This window comes from Epinephelus fuscoguttatus, linkage group LG11, assembly GCF_011397635.1.
Source record: "Epinephelus fuscoguttatus linkage group LG11, E.fuscoguttatus.final_Chr_v1".
NCBI classification, from domain to species: Eukaryota; Metazoa; Chordata; class Actinopteri; order Perciformes; family Serranidae; genus Epinephelus; species Epinephelus fuscoguttatus.
Genome location: NC_064762.1, coordinates 24,498,260 through 24,517,915, shown reverse-complemented (window position 1 = coordinate 24,517,915; position 19,656 = coordinate 24,498,260). Strand labels below are relative to the sequence as shown.

Sequence of the window (19,656 nt, the reverse complement as noted above, 5' to 3'; positions counted from 1 at the left end):
GGAGGTAGAGAGCAGGAAAAACAGGGAGATAGAGGACATGGGAGTAAAGTGCATGGCACAGAATGAGAAAAAGGCAAATATACATAGCCTCGACACAATAGCAAACTAGACAGATGAAGATAGTGGTAGACAGAAGACAGACAGACAGAGACTGGAAGTAGGTCTGTTGTCTTTTCCATTTTTAAATTCACTCTAAATGTTTTTGTTTTTATCCTGACAGATGATGCACCAGTCAAGAATTGTGCCTTTTATGTGGAGTGAGCAAACAGCATGGGGCTTTATATCAAACACACACTCTGCAGAATCTGGCAGCATTTCTGTTTTTTTCTTTTGCTTTTAAATCTTAATGACATAAATACTTGCCTGGATGTGATGTGAATTTCTAAGGAGATTTACAGTGTAATAAAACACTGAATCTAAGCCACAGGATCTATGATATCTAAATATGATACCCTTACGAAATATGGAAAATTGTTGGTCAATACTGGAACAACTGATTTGTTCACCATCGATTCTTCTCTCCCCCCACCTTCCCTTCTTCCTCCTCCTCCTCATCTGCTCCTCTCCCTGCAGTGTGGCTGTTACCCGTTCCAAAGACGTGCCCTCTTTCGGCCCCCCCATCCCAGAAGGCGTGACCTTTCCCAAGTCCTCTGTGTTCCGGGACTTCCTGCTGGCCAAGGTCATCAATGCAGAGAATGCTGCCCACAAGTCGCACAAGTTCCGCGCCATGGCCACTCGGACTCGCCAGGAGTACCTGCGCGACCTGGCTGAGCGCCACACCACCAGCACGCCCATCGACCCCTCAGGGAAGTTCCCTTTCATCTCCCTGGCGCACAAGAAAAAAGAGAAGAGCCGGCCGTACGGAGGGGCAGAGCTGCGCAGCCTGGGCGCGGTGACCTGGCTGGTCCACGTCGAGGATCACGGGACTGGAGGGGAGTTGGAGGCCCTTCTGGCCATCTCCAATGACTTTCTCATCCTGTTGGACCAGGAGGCCAAGGCGGTGGTGTTTAACTGCGCCACTAAGGACGTGATTGGCTGGACGCTGAGCAGCCCTGCATCTTTGCGGATTTTCTACGAACGGGGAGAAAGTGTGTCTCTGAGGAGTATCAATAATAACACTGAGGATTTCAAAGAGGTCGTCAAACGTCTGGAGGTAAGAAGACGCATGCTCTGATACATTTCATATGTGATATGATTGTTTGCTCAGCATGCTGAGATAATGAAATTCTAAAAGCTGTTCCCACCTGTGTTTTAAAAGTAGTTATTTGATCTATTTTTACAGTTATAGCAATCATTTATATTCGTTGATTTCCTGCCCTCCTAGGTCGTGAAAATCTTCAAACCAGTTTGATATTAAGGGTGCTGTCAGACCTAGAGTTGACTAATTTTGTTACAAAGTTGCATAATTGCCTAGAGTTGGTTCGTGTTCTCACGGCAGCATTTACAAGCGGACCAGATCAAATGCCTTGTGCGAGAAAGCTGCTCTTGATTGGTCAGAATTTCCATGTGGGAAAATCCAAGAAGTAAAGTTTTAGCGCTGCTCATCGTGGACTATATTGCTGTCATTGTTCATTTTAGTCAAACCATACAGTTTGAAAATGAGGCGCGGCTCCAACTAGAAAACAATGTTTTGATGCATTGGATGTGCTGAATGTGCATATTAAGGCAGTTTTGGAGGAGGCGTGAAAGCACCCTAAGAGAACTTCAGAATTGCACGACAGTAATAAATAAAAACATGGCGCCTGACAAAAGTTCAGCTCAGAACAACACACCACGTCGATAGAGGCCAGTTAGGACACCTCTTTCATCAGTTTCAGATCCAAAATGTTGCCTTATTGGTGCAATTTTAGTTTTGCTGAGAGGCCGTTTACACGTACACGATGATTTTGATAAACGAAGACATCTTCCTTTGTTTGTGCCCTTCATTTACATGCAAACGGAGATTTCTCCTCAGAAAACGAGTCTTTCTAAAAACTCCAGTTGCGCGTTTGCATGTAAACTGAGATAAACGGAGATAAACAGAGTTATAGGCAGCCGACGTCACAGTATGCGCCGGAACTTGCGCCTGTGTCAAAAGTGCGACCTGTGTTGCTATGGTGACAATGGATACATGGAAGGCTTGAGCTTCTCGTTACACTGCCACCTACAGGTTTGGCATGCTCTTTGAAAACGGAGACGGTAAAATGTCCGTTTATGAAAATAGCCGGCAACGTGTAAACGGCCTCTGAGAGTCTAACTCTGCCATGTCTTGTCTTGTCACCCCAAAAAAACACATGACCTTTATAGTAAATAAACACAAACTGTGTTGCTCCCCATTGCTCCATTGATTTAAACTCCACCCACTTCTGGCATAAACTCTGTACAGATACAGATAATTTAGTTGGTTGAACAGATACAGATAATAGTGTACTGGCTCATCCCTACATAATATTATGTTAATCACATTGTTATATGGCCGACAACTGATGCAGTTCAAGTTGGAGTTAGCGCTGTGTCGCAGTCACCACAGGTTGCTAATGTGGGCTGCTTTTTAATTTGCCAGAATGTATCATAATGTCAAATGCTGGTTCAGCTGGTTTGTGTTAATTCAGACCTGTTAAAGCTTGTGTGTCAGGCAGGACTGGCAAAACCAGAGAGCAAACCAACTCTCCTGTCCTTTTCTGCCATAGCTGAGGGTGTGGCAACTACACATTCAAAATCAAATCAAGCCATTTGGTGCCAGCTTTATTTGCGAAGATAATTAACATAATGTAGTTTGTCAGTGTCAACAGAGTGATGCTTGGTCCTTGTAATCAAATGGGTGTCACTACTCAACACTGCAAAATGAAAACAGACTCCATGTGGTCTAATAAAACCCAAGAGTGGCTGAGGGGACAAACATTCATTCATTCATGTCAGCAGACAAGTGCTGAGAAACCAAATCAATGGACTAAAATGCTGCTGGCTACCATTGATCATTTACCTGGCCCACTCACGGTCTCTCCTACTATTTACTGCTGGTTGTCAGTCTGCCAGAATGACAACGTTTTTGTGTCTACATGCCAAAGCTGCTGTCTCATTACTGGTCTCAGCTTATCAAGGGAGTTTCAGAAACACCTCTGGACAACATACTCCTAATGGCTCATACACCTACACATACAGTGAAGTGGTGCTAGCTCTTCCTTCGCTGTTTCCATGGAAACTGGTCAGGAAAAAAAGGTGTTTTCTTATGCAATCATCAGTGCTTTAGAATACATTCATTTCCCCAGCCTCTCCCCACCTTCAAACTGTGTGTGTGCGCGTGTGTGTGTGTGTGTGTGTGTGTGATGGTTTCTATCATGTATTTATGTAACCTGGATTGAGTCCACCATCTTTGATTTGCACACATGCATACAAATACATTTGAACACACACACACACACACACACACACACACACACACACACACACACACACACACATCGTTTTTTGGCCCAGGACTCAGAAATGTATCACTTTCATGTTGTATTTTATGCATCTGGCGTTAATCTTCAATCAGTTGGACTACCTCGGTGCCAGAGAGAGGAAGAAAAGCGGCCTTGGGCCACTCGCTTTTTTGGAACTCTGTCTCTGTATCCGTCTCTTTCTCCTCTTTTTTCCTCTTGTTTGCTCTTTATCATTCCCTTCTCCCTTGTACTTTCTTCCTCTCCCACGCACACATTCAGAAACATCAGAGAGCATCATAACAATTCCTATCAGGTGCCAGTCTGCAGCATGATTTATTCACACATCCTTGTGAGTTTGACTTCTATAGAGCTCTTGCTAACGCCCTGTTCAGGCAAAGAAGTGCAAGGTGCCCTGAAGCCGCCAGGAGCGTCACTAGAGGGAGGAAGAGACGGATGAGTTTTGACTGTCCGCATGAAAAAGTAGTCGGGAATGAGGACTGGCTTCACCAGATACTTTGTAAACTCATTGGTTGCCTTTTGCAGCCTGACAGGTGATCCTGGCTGTTTTTTTTCTTTTGCTTAAAAAATGTACCTGTTTTCAACTTTTCCACCTCCCTGTGATAAAGAAGCACAGCCGCATCACAGCTTTCCCCCGCCTGCCTGAATGCTAAGAGTCACATCCTTCCATGAAAAAAACATGAAGTTCAAAAGTGTCTCTCCTAAGCGACGCATCTCTGTGTGAACACAGCCTAAAGTGTCACAGCAAGAGACGCACCTGCTTTCATTTCTGTCATCTGTCAAGTGTGTGTGTGTGTGTGTGTGTGCACATCTAGCGAGAGGTGTACCGCTTATGCAGGAACGCTAATCTTTATTTATGGCCATAAATCTCTCAGGGATCACTTAAGTTGTTTCAAAAAAATCTCTTCTTCAACTTAAAAGAGGAAACGTGTAGAGATGCAGCGAACACACCTGCACTCTGCATATCTGAAGAGCTCCCATTAGTCGTCCCAGTATTCTATTAAAAGTTTTTCCAAACAGCAGCTGATGCTACGTATAAATTAGTGTTTGGTGGTTGTGCAAATTTGACAATGAAGTTTTAGACTGAGGAAGATAAGATAACTTTTTTTTTTACGTGTTTTGCACAATGTCCCTTTTTCTATGAACTTTTTTGTCCTCAACTCCTACCTGTTTTTTTTTTTTTTCTCATGTCATGATTCCTCTCCTTCTCCTTCTCTCTGCCCTCCATATGTCCAGTTCCTGACTAAGGGCTGTGAGACATCGGAGATGACTCTTCGTCGAAATGGCCTGGGACAGCTGGGCTTCCACGTGAACTATGAAGGCATTGTGGCTGAGGTATCTGTCCGTACATAATCACAATGTTCTTCTGAAAATGTACTCTAAAACAACCTTGTTCATTGGGGTAGAACATGTGTTGACATTAAAGATCAGACTTAGGCAGGATTTATACTTGTGTGTCAGCTCTATGCAGAGCTTACACCATAGCCTACGACCGTGGCCTGTGTCGTGAGCATTTACACTTGTGAATTTATACTGATCCAAAACACACATTAAACATGGCTTCATAGAGACAGTTCCAATCACAAGTACACATATCAGCTTCACAGCATTCACAGACAAACACTTGTCTTCTGCTGGACACATTTTCCCCACATATACAACATGCTAACGTTATTAGCACAAGCCTATGGAATTATACATTGAATATATTAGCTTAGCAGCTAGTGGACTTTTCCTCTTCCCATATAAAACCAGGGACAACAATAACATTTAACAAATTATGCCATTGCTCTCCCTCACTTAAGGCATGTGATCTATTTTTGTGCATTATCTCATATTAGAGGTGCTTCATTTTTACAAAATGTCCGAATATATGAATATGAAAAAGTCAGGTTACTCAAAATCACAATAGGAAAACAAATGGTAATATGTTTGATTTTTCAGTGGAGAAAATTTAATTGAACGTAACAACACGAAAACATATGTGCTCACTGTGACTCCCTGAATTGGATATCACTGTGGATAATGAAGCATGTCACCACTGCAGCTGTAACGTAATCAAACTTTGTTATTATTAGGTGGAGCCATATGGTTACGCCTGGCAGGCAGGACTGCGGCAGGGAAGCAGATTGGTAGAGATCTGCAAAGTTGCCGTAGCAACGCTGACCCATGAGCAGATGATTGACCTCCTGCGGACCTCAGTGACAGTGCGTGTCGTTATCATCCCTCCACATGATGACGCTACTCCACGCAGGTATGTGGGGATGGGAGAGGGTCCGTCATTTGTTTCCTGAAAAGGGGGACACCACCTAAATTAAGAAATCCAAACCGTTATTTCCATGGCCTAGGAAAGTTTTATTAATATTTGTGAACATGAGCTACTCTCTCTCAAAGCCAGAGACCAGTGAAGTAAGTCTCAAACTTGTGATGTCATCAAGTATAAAGTCTGGAGCAATGGGAGACTGATTTTGTGGACCATCAGAATGTTTTCTTTTTTCTACCCAAATGAGCTTTACTCTATTGTAGTGTTCTCAGTTCTGAAACTGAAAATGTACCGTTATAGTCAGAACATTCGCCTGGGTGTTTACAGTGTCATGTATAACATCTTTCCCAATTTATTGTTGATGGAGTAGCTCCAGACTTCATACCCTATGACATCACAAATTTGAGTTTTAGCACTCAAGTTTTTGGATTTGAGAGGGACTTGTTCATGTTTACTTATGTTTTTGGACTGTCTTAGACCATAGGAATAACATATACATTTTGAAAATGGGTGTAGTTCCCCTCAGAGTTCTTTTAACCACTCTTTTATTAAAATATTATTTCAGTTATCTGGAGAGACTGCTGCACTATCATACTACATAAATACATAACTACATAAGTTCTGTGGTACATCATATTACTTTAAGACAGTGGCTCCCAACTGGTGGGTTGTGGTCCAAAAAATGGGTCGCGGGTACATTCTGAATGGACTGCAAGTGACTTGGGAACGTGTCAAGTTTGTACAGTCAATTTCCATAACAGAGCTTTTATTTTGACGTGCCGTTTCCTGCTGAGGTGTGAGTGACTAACAGACTGCTACTTGACAGCTACAGCAAACTAGCTAGATGACATGGCCAAACACAAGTTTGACGCTGAATATATTAAACTGTATGGACCTTGAACTAATGACTAAGGAGAAATCTGGAACCCGAGTCTGGACCAGTTGGGAACCACTGCTTTAAGAGACCAAATTAGAGATGGTGAAAATCTTCTATCATAGGTTATGTAACTTTATATCACAGTAACAGTATTTATTGTGACAGAATAATTGATCTGTAAATTACATTAAGAGATAGTTTAAAGTAATCATGTTGTACTTCACCACATTTGATAATTTTCTTCTTCTTGAACTTACACACACACACACACACACACACACACACACACACACACACAAATGCACTTTAGTAAAGACTAAAGACTCAAAATGGTCAAATGAAAATTCTTAATTTTAAGTGTTATAGGTTTCTGTATTTACTACACTTTTCTCCTCCATACCTTCTCCAATAAAGTTACCTGGATAGGCGGCTGGGTTCCCTGAGATCACAATCCTGATTTGCTACATAGCCTGCCCCGAATGCCTGCCGTGGTAGAAACAGTATTATCAGATCTCTCATGCGTGGAGCAGGAACAAATGCACCGGAATTAAGTTAAAAAGCCTTTATTCAAAAAACATGGCTGCTTACATTAAAAACCGACCGGTTTCGACCCCAAGGTCTTCATCAGGGTGCATAAAAGATGGTGAAGACCTTAGGTTCAAAACCGGTCAGTGTTTTAATGTAAGCAGCCATGTTTTTTGAATTGATTTGTTCCTGCTCCACGCATGAGTTCATTCATTCTTCCCACGTGCTGCACCCTTAGAGCACCTGTTTTTTTTCTTGAGTTTCATATGATGAAGACGGTCCTTGAGTACACCACTTACCCCTTCTCCATTATCAAATCTCTAACAGCAGACACATTTCTGCTGTTACACAGTGTATACCATCATATTGTCCAACCCTAGACCAAATGAAATAGAGCACAGAGCCAGTTTGTGTCATTCGATATTCAAAACACTTTTTCTTCATCCTCTTCCTCAGGGGCTGTTCCGAGCTGTATCGGATGCCTGTGTCAGAATACAAGGGCAGCAGCAGCGACAGCGGCTCCTTCGAATACAAGTTCCCCTTCCGCAGCAACAACAACAAGTGGCAGAGGACGTCCAGCAGCCCTCAGCAGTCACTGACCGCCTCGCCGCAGCCCCACACGCCCAACCGGGCCATCAGCCTGGGTAGCTCAGTGGGGAAGACCCTGTCGGCTGAGAGGCTGGAGAGGGGCGCTGTCATCCCACGCAGTGTCAGCAGTGATGGCCGACCTCTGGACTCCAAGAGGTCAGAGCCCCTTAGCTTTTTATATATGGATTATTAGAACATACCATTAACATCAAGAGGAGGGTGGAGGTTTAAAGTAGAGTACAATATTTTGAAGGCCATGAATCTCAGCAGCATGTGAAGTAATCATCGACTATTTGTACGGTGTTTGTTTGAGTTTCTTTTTTCTCTTCATGTGAAACATTGAATATTTTCACCTCTGACACTGCTGGAATTAAAACAAATATCAAGCAGCAGATTCTGCTAGTGTATCAACAAAGCACACAAAAGGCAGCCGTTGAGTGTGAAGCTGATTTTTAAGCAGAATTCTTTGAGTATTCATTTCGTCCTCCAGTCTGTGTGGGAACTGGAACCACAAAGTAGAAATCAATGGGATTTCCTCTGAAGGCACAACGTAGAACATTTTGCTCTTACAGCGCTCTGCTGTGTTTGTTTCTTCTTCCTTTAGTTCCTCCGTTTCCAAGTGCCCATAAATTCTTACGGTTCCTGTGTATGTGTGTGTTTGTTGGAATACCAGGATGTCTCCTGGCAGTGAGAGCTACAGCCTGGCCTCCTCCCTGGCGTTGGGTCGCTCCCCTCACAATCGCAGCTCTCCCAGCAACCTGTCCTGTGCCAGTGACGCCTCCGGAAGCTCTGCTCACTGGAGACAGAAGTCGATGCCTGAGCAGTAAGGAAGAAGATTGTGTTTGTCTGTGGGATTTGGGTTTGTTTCAGAGTATTGTTTCATGCAAATTATGATATATCAAATCAGAAAAGCAAATCAGAAGCAGTTGCACAAAATCCTTTTTGCTGCCTTGGGATACTTTCCTTAGTTTTTTCTGTAATTATTAGTGATAAAAATGCTTGTTAATTTGTACGGTCATGAGCTGATTTATCACAATGTCACAAAGGGAATTTCTCTGTTTTTATTTTAGAAAACTTGATGTTTTCTAAACATCTGGTGTCCAGTTTTTATTTAACCTTTATTTAACTAGAAAAAAAAACTTGAGATTAAAAATCTCTTTTTCAAGAGTGTCCTGGCCAACACAGGCAGCAACATAATGTTCCAGATAGAAAACATAGAACAAAAATACAGGATAAAAATGTACAGCTCTTAAACAAGCACTATTATATAAAAAACAAAATAAGATTACTACAAAGAAAAGCCAAAAAGTATTTTAATGTGTGTGATAAGTGAACCATAAAAACGCAAAAACACCAACACATGATTACAAGGACCAGTTTTGACACACTGTGACATTGGCATATAGAAGATTGGGTACAAAAATTCTGTAACAGTGCTTTGAAACGGACAAGAGGACCCAATGAGTGCAACTTTAAATCCTTCTGCAGCAGATTCTTCTGCATATATCAATGCTTGTTTGCTAAACTCCGTACATACCCTTGGTACAGACAATAAAAACATGTTCTCTGAACGGAGCACAGCCATTTTCAATTATTTGCTTAATGTACACACATAAATATACTGGAAGCAAACCAAGAGTAGCTTTGTGAACAAGAGAATGCCAATGAAAAAGTCTATGAAATTTTAAAGAGAGCCATCAAACCCAAGTATACAAGATACAGTGATGAGTTAGGGTCTTACAGATGGTAATAAATCTCACTGCACTATGATACACATAGTCCAGAGCATGCAAACACTGGGAGGGTGCATTTATATATGATACATCCCCATAATCAAGCACATTCAAGAATATAGCAGAGACCAGTCTTTCTCATTAATTTCCACAGTTGTAACAGTGTATGACGATGAGGTAGGAGAGGGAGGTGATAACGTTTGTGTGTCTCTGAATAATATAATGCTCTTGTCAGAATGTCTTTTTTTTTTTTTTTTTTTTTTATACTTCCACCCACCACCACCTGTGGTCAAATGTATTGTCTCTCAGACTCTTATTCTGTCATTTCTAGCTCTGCATTTTTAATCAGTGGAAACACACATTTAGCTGATGAATAAAAAACTGATTGAGTCCCTATGTGTTCATTCACTCACCAGGTTTGCGGGCAGCCGCCACTCTCCGATGCCTGGGGAGAGACGAGAGGTTGGAGAGGGTGGGTCCAGTGGAAAGTCTACTCCTAATTGGTCGAGAATGGAGGAAGGGGGTGGAGCTGAACGAGGGTCAACAGGTGAATATATCTTCCTTCCTTGGTAGGAAGGATCCTTCCAAGTCGGGTCCTCCAGAGGCAAGGCGAGAGTCCTTCCTAGCATTCAGTGAACACACATTGGAAATGGGTAGCGTGTGTCCTCAGGTGTGCGTCATTAACCCTCTGGAGACTGAGGGGGTTTCAAAGTACTGTGATAATTTTGGCACTCTCTAATGTTGTGTAAATAAAAACAGCATTTCCAGAGTCACATGACTTTTAGGAAGAATGTATTTCTGGATTATACTTAAAAAAACATGCACTCCAACTCTGCTGTGACAGATTCATTTAAAAACTGTTATTTGGCAGTGGACACATTTGATCACAAATCAAGTGTAAAGAATTGTGGGTGCTTTATGCCCATTGAGGATCCACACACGCACCCTTAAATATTCTCTGAAAGAAGGACTCAGTCCTCGGTAGACTCGGTAGAATTCAGCCATTCAAGGATCCTTCCCTGATTTTGAGAAACACGCAAGGTGCACCGCGCTGCCTTTTTTTAAAAATTGAATGCCACTAGTAAAAAAAAAAAGCCTGCTGTGCCTTTTTATTGTTGCCAGGCAACCACCCCATCACCTCCTTACACTAACCTTCCTGTGTAATCAATCTACTGTTTATTTTAGTTATTTGACAGTAATAGGTATCTAGTCTCTAAAATGTTGAGGCAGAGGGTACTTGCTGTAGCTCTGGTTGAGGCTGAGAGGCTGTCAGTAAATAGTTTGTTGGGCACAGGGAAACAGAGATCTGTGTGGGTACATGAGACCCAATAAAAGAGGGTGGGTCATGGGGAGTACCGCCAGTTGGTCCAGGAGCTTCACCTCGAAGATTGCTGTTTCCAGGCATATTTTAGGATGACTCAGGGGCAGTTTGACAACCTGCTGTGTATCGCCGGGCCGTACAGCTCTCTAGCAACTGCTACCACCAGTTTCTCTTCCATTATTTACCAACTGTAAACTTGTTGTCGTGACCACCACAGAAGGCCCGCCTCTCAAATCATCGAATTGGACAATGGCGAAAAAAGAGATGACGTGGGGTGCTTTACCGATACTGATTTTTTTAGGTGGCTAAAATACATTTGGCTGCTGCCCCCATTCACAGCAGTACATTGCTGGTGGGGCTCCAACTGCCATCTACTGTCTATAATTGTGGGTATGTTTTCAGCAATATATATGTCTTAACTAACGCTGGTTTTCTAAACATCAGTCTGTGGTCGTGTGTGTGTGTGTGTGTGCTCATGGACATGTGTTTTTATATGTGAGGGCACTGACTGTTGAGCAGCAGGGGAAGGAGGGATGGCACCGGAAAGAAATTATGCATATTTATCCTTTTTACTGAATCCTTTGGAGCGACACGATCCAGAAGAGTGTGTGTACGGTGTTTCTGTTTGCCTCCTCATCTGCTCGGGACAGCTTTTTGGAGCTGAGATACCAACTCTGACAGCATCCTCTTCATCCTCCTCCTCTTCCTCCACCTCTTCTGCAAGCTGTGAATTTTATTGCCTTCACAGAGAAGGTCTTAATGTCTCTGCAAGCAGACAAAGGGGTGGGAAGATAATGAGACAAACAGAAAGGAAGGAGATAATTATTGAATGGTGGAATTGAGATCAAACAGTGATCTCAATTAAAGTATATGGCTTTCACTCTGTCACTTTTCACTCCTTTCTGGGAGGTTTAATAAAGATAAAAGAGAAAGGAGAGACATTCCTTTCTTTCCTGTCACCGCAGTTGGCCGACCTTCTCTTTGTGTGCCCTTCCTTCCCTCCCTCCCTTCCTCCAGTCTGCTCCCCATTCTTCCACTGCCACTTATGCTTGCCTCTCGTTCATCTTTTCATGCTCTTGTACACTGGCTCTCATTTAATTACCAGTATTCTCCCATGCATCGTTTTTGGGAGTTTTCTCCTTGTTTTCCAGCTCGGTCTCTGAAAGCCACAGAAGCTACATGCTCCTCTGCTGCTCCTCTAATTCCCAGCAGGATGTTGCTTTGGTTGATTGTTGACCAGCCAACTTTCAGCCGTGTCCTCAACCTGTTCCCGACCGCCACAATCACAGAGAAAAGGCCCTGGTCTCTCATTTTGTGGTTGTTTATAGCACTTATGTCTTTATTGGTCAGGGTGGAACAATGCAGGCTGGGCCAGCACTCACCGTGTCAGCCAAGTGTCCGGCCGTTCACAGTCTACTGTGCCGTCTCTGTGGTTCCTCTTCCTCCCGCTTTTACCCCTTTGACCCGTTAGTCTTCAGCAATCATGATGTGGCCGCGCTCTGTCCAGAAATAACACGAGTCACGCAGAGGGCAGAATACTCATTTTTGCTCTTTCAAAGCCTGCCACACACAAACGGGACATGACTTCAGTCCTTAATGTACAGGGTTTTACATTTGAGTAATTATTGCATCAGGGTTTCCAGCTGCATCTGTTTAACGCAGCATTTGCTCCATTTTCTTTTGATATCCTGTGGCAGGTTTATGATTAATTCATGTGATGGATGAGTGGTGAGATGCAGGAAATTGTTATTTGTCATGACTTCCCTTCCTATGCACAGAACTTTTTAAGTACCTGAACAGTGTTTTTAAAGAGTACAGGAGTGCATACATTAACCCAAGGTGCTGGCAAATCGTGATTTTGGTTTGTCACGACACAGGGTCTTCATACCCACACATCTGGTTGAGCAGTCCTATGAGCATAGATTTCAAGGAGGACACCGGGGACTGGTACCCCTCAACCACCTAAAAACACTGAAGTAGAAGAGGACTTCTATTTTGAAAGTTCAAGACATTTACACCATAAAATGATGCAGAACACACAAAAATTGTTGCATAGAAATTCACCAGAATGCAGGAAAAGAATTTATCACACGGATATATGTAGTCACATACACTTACCTGCCACTTTATTAGGTACACCTTGCTTGTACCAGGTCAATCTGAAAATCCATTTTTTTTTCTTCCTTTCTACAATGTAAATTGCAGAATCTGTCTTGAGAGATTAGTACCAGGTTGACTCCCTTTTTCAGAACTGCCTTAATTCTTGGAGTCATAGATTCAACAAGGTGCTGGAGACATTCCTCAGAGATTTTGGTCCATATTGACATGATAGCATCACACAGTTGCTGCAGATTTGTCAGCTGCACATCCATGATGTGAATCTCCCATTCCACCACATCCAAAAGGTGCTTGAGATCTGGTGACTGTGGAGGTCATTGGAGTACAGTGAACTCATAAAGGGATGGACATGGTCAGCAACAATACTCAGGTAGGCTGTGGTGTTTAAACCATGCTCAGTTGGTACTAAGGGGCCCAAAGTGTGCCAAGAATATATCCCCCACACCATTACACCACCACCAGCAGCCTGAACCGTTGATACAAGGCAGGATGGATCCATGCTTTCATGTTGTTTACACCAAACTCTGACCCTACCATCTGAATGTCGCAGCAGAAATCCAGACTCATCAGACCAGGCAACGTTTTTCCAATCTTCTATTGTCCAGTTTTGGTGAGTCTGTGTGAACTGTAGCCTCAGTTTCCTGATGTTAGCTGACAGGAGTGGCACCTGGTGTGGTCTTCTGCTTCTGTAGCCCATCTGCTTCAAGGTTCGATGTGTTGTTGGTTCAGAGATGGTCTTCTGCAGACCTTGGTTGTTACCAGTGGTTATTTGAGTTACTGTTGCCTTTCTATCATCTTGAACCAGTCTGGCCATTCTCCTCTGCTCTCTGGCATCAACAAGGCATTTTCACCTGCTGCTCACTGGATGTTTTCTCTTTTTTGGACCATCCTCTGTAAACCCTAGAGATGGTTGTGTGTGAAAATCCCAGTGGATCAGCAGTTTCTGAGATACTGAGACCAGCTCATCTGGCACCAACAACCATACCACGTTCAAAATCACAGATCACCTTTCTTCCACATTCTGATGCTCAGTTTGAACTTCAGCAGGTCGTCTTGACCATGTCTACATGCCTAAATGCATGGAGTTGCTGCCATGTGATTGGCTGATTAGCTATTTGTGTTAACATGCGGTTGAGCAGGTGTACCTAATAAAGTGGCCGATGAGTATATACTTGCCTATATATGCACAGACACTCAAACAAGCAGGCACACACACACACGTGCAGCTATCTGTAATTAGTGCAGAGAGCCCTTTGGGCTGCTATGCAGAGAAAACTATGCAGAGTAATGAATATTCTAAGTGTGATATGGGGGGGTTCACTACATTACTAGATTCACCCCAGCAGATGTTATGATACCTCCCTTAGCTCTGCCTCTCATGGTGCTGTGGTCATTAGCTGCCTACTCTGTATGTCTTGTTGCGTAACATGTAGACAATTACACAACAGTCCCATTTATACCCCGAGTTTTGCTCCAGGACAGATACACACACTCCCTCACGTGGAACAGCTTGCCCAGAACAAACAAAGCCAGCAGGGACCGTCTGGGGACGAATCTCTGTTTGATGTGTGTTACTTTTCATGACAAGTGATTTGGGTTTTTGTCCATGGCCACGACGGAGGCAGAATGAGAACGATGTCATTGTTATGAACCTTGAGGAAGCCTGAGTGCTGTAGTAGCAAAATACACACAAGTGAGCAGAGAGGAGAACGACTTCTCTGTTGAATCATCAACAAATCATCTGTTTGCACTGCAGGCTCTGTGCATGTGTTTGTCACTAACCCCAGCTGTGTTCATTGCTCTGTTTATTGCAGAGGCCCCAGCATCCAAGTCTGGCCAAGGCTATTCGGGGGCTCCCCGCATCCAGAGGCAGGAGCAGGTCATACACCTGTCCCCAAAGAAGGGCAGCCAGGTCAGGCTCTACACCCATCTTACACTGTTTACCTACACCATTAGAGCTCTGACAGTTTAGATACTCTCTAACACCTCTTTTTCCAAGTTCTGTGGCTGAGATGACTTCATTTTATTACTGTCTCCTGCACCTCTGTGAACATAGTTAATCATTTTGTAGACTGATATTTTAAAGTAAATTTAACGTTGTTGAAAAACTGATGTTTTCATTAACATGGAAATCTCTCTCAACTGTCATTTCCCCTCGCTTTTCCACTTCCTGTTTGTCCTGGCAGTCGGACGGCCCTTACTCCGGGCACTCCAGCAGTAACACTCTATCCAGCACAGCTTCCAGCGGGGGCCACAGCGACAGTGATAAATGGTACGAAATGGGAGCAGGTGGAGGCTCCAGTGGTGACCAGGGGGAGACAGAGCCTAATGGCCTGGGAGGTGGAGGCTACCTCCAGGGGGCGTCAGCAGACAGTGGCATTGACACCAGCTCTTATGGCGCCTCTCATCACTCACACCCCCACTCTCATCACGGCAGCGCCACCTCTCTGCTGGCTCCCAGCGGAGGCAGGGAGAGCAGGGAGCGGTCTCCATGGCACAGCCCCACAGAGGGAGGCCGCAGGATGCTGGAGAGGTCGCCGGCTGCTGCTGAGTCTCCGGGCCCTCCAGGAGAAAGGAGTCACGAAGGGACAGGCCGAAGCCCACCTACTCATCTCCTGGTTAGAGACAGCAGCACCTACAGTCTGAGTGAAGCTGGATCACACTCAAGGTCTGTGTGTGTGTTTGTGTGTGAGGGGAAGTTAGTGTGTCTGTGCAGAACAGGACAGTATACAGCTTCGTGATTTAATGGAGCGGTTACAAACCTGGGGGGTGACGATCTGATTAATGAGTTAAGACAGAAGAAGAAAAACATGTCTGCTTGTTCATTTTTGGACCTCTATTTAAACTAGTGAAATTAACGTGAGAAGGGATTCCCTCTTTGGCTGAACTGCTCACAGTTCATGAACATGAACACATAATCATTAATGAGTGGTCTCGGTAGGTATTGCTTGTCTTTTGAAGAAGTAGTGTGTACAATTTAGTGGCATCTAGTGGTGAGGATTGAGGATTGCAACCAGCTGAAACTTCTCCCATGCGCCAAGCGTGAACTCCTGGTTAGGATTCCTTTGGTGTTCACTGATTTTTACCAGGAGCCAAATTATTAGCAGAGGTCTCTTGTTCTTCAAAACAAACGCAACAGGCGTCTCACTTATAAAACTTTACGTAGGATCCATACCAAAAATGTACATACGAACAAAAGGCAAAAATGGCATGCCCCAAAAAATATTCATCAGTTTCTCCACCTCGCCATCTGCAGTGTACTGTCTTAAAAAAAAAAAGTTATTTATGTTATTATTTTGCCACTGATAACCTTAACAGGACAAGCAGCTGACCGTTAACATACACACTAAACATGTGAAACCAGCAGCGTAAAACAGCTGCGGGAGCACTTCCATCAGTACAGACTGATAATGAATAGAGCATGAATCTAATTTCTCTCAATAAAAGTTACATTTTACAGTTTTATCTAATTTCTGTTTTAATTTTAAATTTGACCTCTTCCACTTTGTCATGTGTCGTCGCAGTCTGTGCCTGACCTACGCAGCGTGTTTCCAATTCTCATTACTCAAGCCAATATTTCTTCGCCTCAGAGGGACACACACTAGACCTCCTCCCTCTCAATGAGTCTTTCCTGGAAACTGAGCACGGGAGCAATTTTAACTCCCTCTTATCTTTCCACATTAGGCCTCAGGAAATGTGGAACACGTGTCCAAATTTTCAGAGCTTGAACTGGATGTCTGTAGCTCAGAGAACTCCAGTGTCTCGCTCTTCCCGTTTGACCAACGTTCAGATAGAGTTACACTTCATGACCTGGGCATCATCTGTCCGGCATTTAAGCTCCATTTGTATTCTGTCACAGTGGCGGAGGGGGAGTAAGAGGGGGCTCTGAAATGAGTTTGCCAAGATTGGCTTGACCGCAGGTGAAACTTTGATATAATCTTACATCTGTTACTCAATAATGTATGTCCTCCCTGGAAATTCCTCTTTGATTAGAATGTTACACATAAAGATTTGTTATTAATGCTTAACCCAGGACCAAAATAATATCTTCAGGCGTGAAAATGTTTAGATTGTCCTCTCTGAACACTATAGAATCCAGGTAAACTATAAAACAAACCAGTCATTGCCTAAAGATGGTTTCAAATCCAGGATTATGATTTAACTTGTGTGTGTCTTTCATCAGTGTGTTGGTGCATTTCCAAGATGAATAACCCCTGTCATGCTCTCTGCTCTGTTTGTCCATCAGTGCCAGGCACTCAGGCCACAGCTCCCCAAGAGAGGAGTCTTCCTCTTCAGCCACCTCCCCGTCATCCCAGTCCTCAGCTTCCCCTGGGCCCAAGAGCTTCTACCCCCGCCAAGGAGCTCAGTCCAAGTACCTGATTGGCTGGAGGAAACCCGGCTCCACCATCAATTCCGTTGACTTTGGAGACACACGCAAGTAAGGACGGAGGAAAGAAAAAACAAACAACAGAAAAGAAAAAAAATCAAGGTTCTGCATGTAACTTGCAGACCCCTCTTTCTGAGGTCATTAATACACTGCAGTCAGCATTGTGATGCTCTTGCTTGCACATCATCATCGGCCTAAACAGTGACGAACACAAGACTGTCATTGTACATCATCGTATTGATAGAGTGCTGGAAACACAACACAGCGTAGCTTAGTTACAGCTAGCAGGCTAACCCTAACTCAGGTTATGGTTAGCCTTTTGGGCACCCTTGCATCGCTCTTGGCTAGTAGAAAACACTTTGTACCGTTAGGTCTTTTATCGTTAACTAAATCAGTGCCATTCATCATAATACATTAGTTAGTATAATATGGATCATTATGGCTGTACAAGTAATTTGGCAAGTTAGCAAACAAGCAGATCCACTCAGAAATATAAGCAAGCAAGAAGGTTAAGTTTAGCCAGCTAGCTGTAACTAAGCTACACTGTGTTGTTCTGGCGGTAGTTGCTTCGTAATGGTAGCTGATAAAGTAATGTGCAAACGGCAACTTAGCAAATTTATCAGCCAAATGAGCCCTGGAGTGAATTAGGTGATGTTTAATCTTTCAAGACAGATTCTGCAATCTACATTGTAGAATCTGTCGGCAGCCCTGTGTGAAAGATGACTAGAGAGGGGGGGAAGGGCGGGGCTTTGAGTCTGAACAATGCTGCACTTTAGCCAATCACAATGGAGGGGGCACAGCTGAGACATGCAGGTGTCCCCAGGAAATGTGTACCTACAGAAACAGCAAGCTCGGCGTCCATAGCGACCGCTCCACCCAAAACGCCGTCTCATCAACGTGAAAGAAAATATTTTTTCCAGCGGATGTCTGAGTTACAACATGATTGAGCTAACTGGAGTACTTTCATGTCATATCCGGCAACGGGAGGCTTTTAACAGATGTCGTCCTGATGTCAGCTTTGCTAACGGTCCCTGTCAGCTGCAGCCACTGCTGCTTTCTAGACATTGTGATTTCCCATAACTGAATAAATACCACACATAGCAACACAAAACTGCTTTGCTAGCTCAATCATGTTGTAACTAAGATATTCGCTGGAAAAAATATTTTATTCACGGACCATTTATTGAGTTATTACCTTATTTTTATACAGTCTATGGTTATAGACAACGCTAATGGCTAACGTTAACAGCTAACGGTTAGCCCAGCTAATCTACGATAACCATATTAATTACGTGCACACAGAAATAGTAACGTTTGTTCAGTCATTGTGTTTATAGACTTAACAAACACCAGATTAGTCTACATGGTGATATAGTGACGTGAAAAATGTGATACATAGCTAAACTCTGCTGGTTTTCTACCCCAAGTATTTGTAAACAACACAGCGATTCCCTGGGGGCACCGCCGGAAGTGAAGGGCGTGAGGCCCCTTCACTTGTGGTTAGTCGAAAAACTCAGGGCTGTGCCTCCAGAGGTAAAGGAAGAAATTTTTTTTTTTTTTTTTTGGATGGATTTCCAGATTGGGTGACGTTAAACACTTAAGACAGAGTTTTGCAACATTAGATAGCTAGCAATTTATCCATGTTAGCAAGCATGCCTACGTTAGCAAACATTAGTCAGCTAAAACTACAATATCACTATATATTTCACATCAGAATTGTTTTTTAGCATGAAGGAGAACTGAAATTATGATATGAGGCACTGAATTTGATATATTTACTGTTTATCAGACTAAGACTTAGTGTAGCTGGCTAGAGTAGCCTGCAGACCTTCCTGCTCCTAGGTCACAACTTTCCAGCTCAGACCTTAGCCACTGTGGCAACACGAATTCAAGCCCCATCTCCATGGTTCATGGCAGGCTGCTGGCCAGCAGCAGTGCTGCGTCTAACCTGATAATGGCAGCAACAGAAAGTTTGCTCATCCAGCAGGGACTCAGGGTGATCTGGGATCAAAATCAAACAGATCTGCAGTGCTTTGTATTTCTCAGGCTATATTTGAGTTGCTACAGGGCTTTGAGTAAAGGTCTTTTTCTGCTGGGCCACCGTTGCCGAATAAGTATAATAGAAACACAGCATGTTGTGACTCTGCTGTGGTGGGTGAACATTAGCAACTGTTGCAGTGTGCACTGCATGTCATGTGCCGAGGAACAACCAACCACAGCCAACCGATTTCATTCCTTTCTTCTGTAAATATCAGTCCATGGTAAATATGGAGGAGATGTTGATCATTTTAATGCAGGCTGCCCAGAGCTTTACATCTGTCCCACCGACATTATTTTAGGTCTAATACACATTTACAAAACAACGTCAGAGAGATGATCAGCTCTGCGCTCAGGACTTCTGGTAAGTAGGCTATGATATGGT

At 43.5% G+C, this 19,656-nt stretch overlaps 1 protein-coding gene across 8 annotated transcripts in view; it reads left to right on the top strand.

Annotated features, from left to right (window-relative positions):
* sipa1l1 (signal-induced proliferation-associated 1 like 1) overlaps positions 1-19,656 on the top strand; it is a 128,401-nt gene that overhangs the window by 96,417 nt on the left and 12,328 nt on the right. For all 8 annotated transcript variants that reach the window (XM_049589536.1, XM_049589532.1, XM_049589537.1 and 5 more), the window contains 9 exons: positions 574-1,153; positions 4,659-4,757; positions 5,501-5,676; positions 7,544-7,831; positions 8,349-8,498; positions 9,825-9,955; positions 14,662-14,759; positions 15,034-15,515; positions 17,094-17,285. In XM_049589536.1, the coding sequence (XP_049445493.1) occupies positions 574-1,153; positions 4,659-4,757; positions 5,501-5,676; positions 7,544-7,831; positions 8,349-8,498; positions 9,825-9,955; positions 14,662-14,759; positions 15,034-15,515; positions 17,094-17,285 (2,196 nt within the window). The remainder of the gene's footprint in view (positions 1-573; positions 1,154-4,658; positions 4,758-5,500; positions 5,677-7,543; positions 7,832-8,348; positions 8,499-9,824; positions 9,956-14,661; positions 14,760-15,033; positions 15,516-17,093; positions 17,286-19,656) is intronic.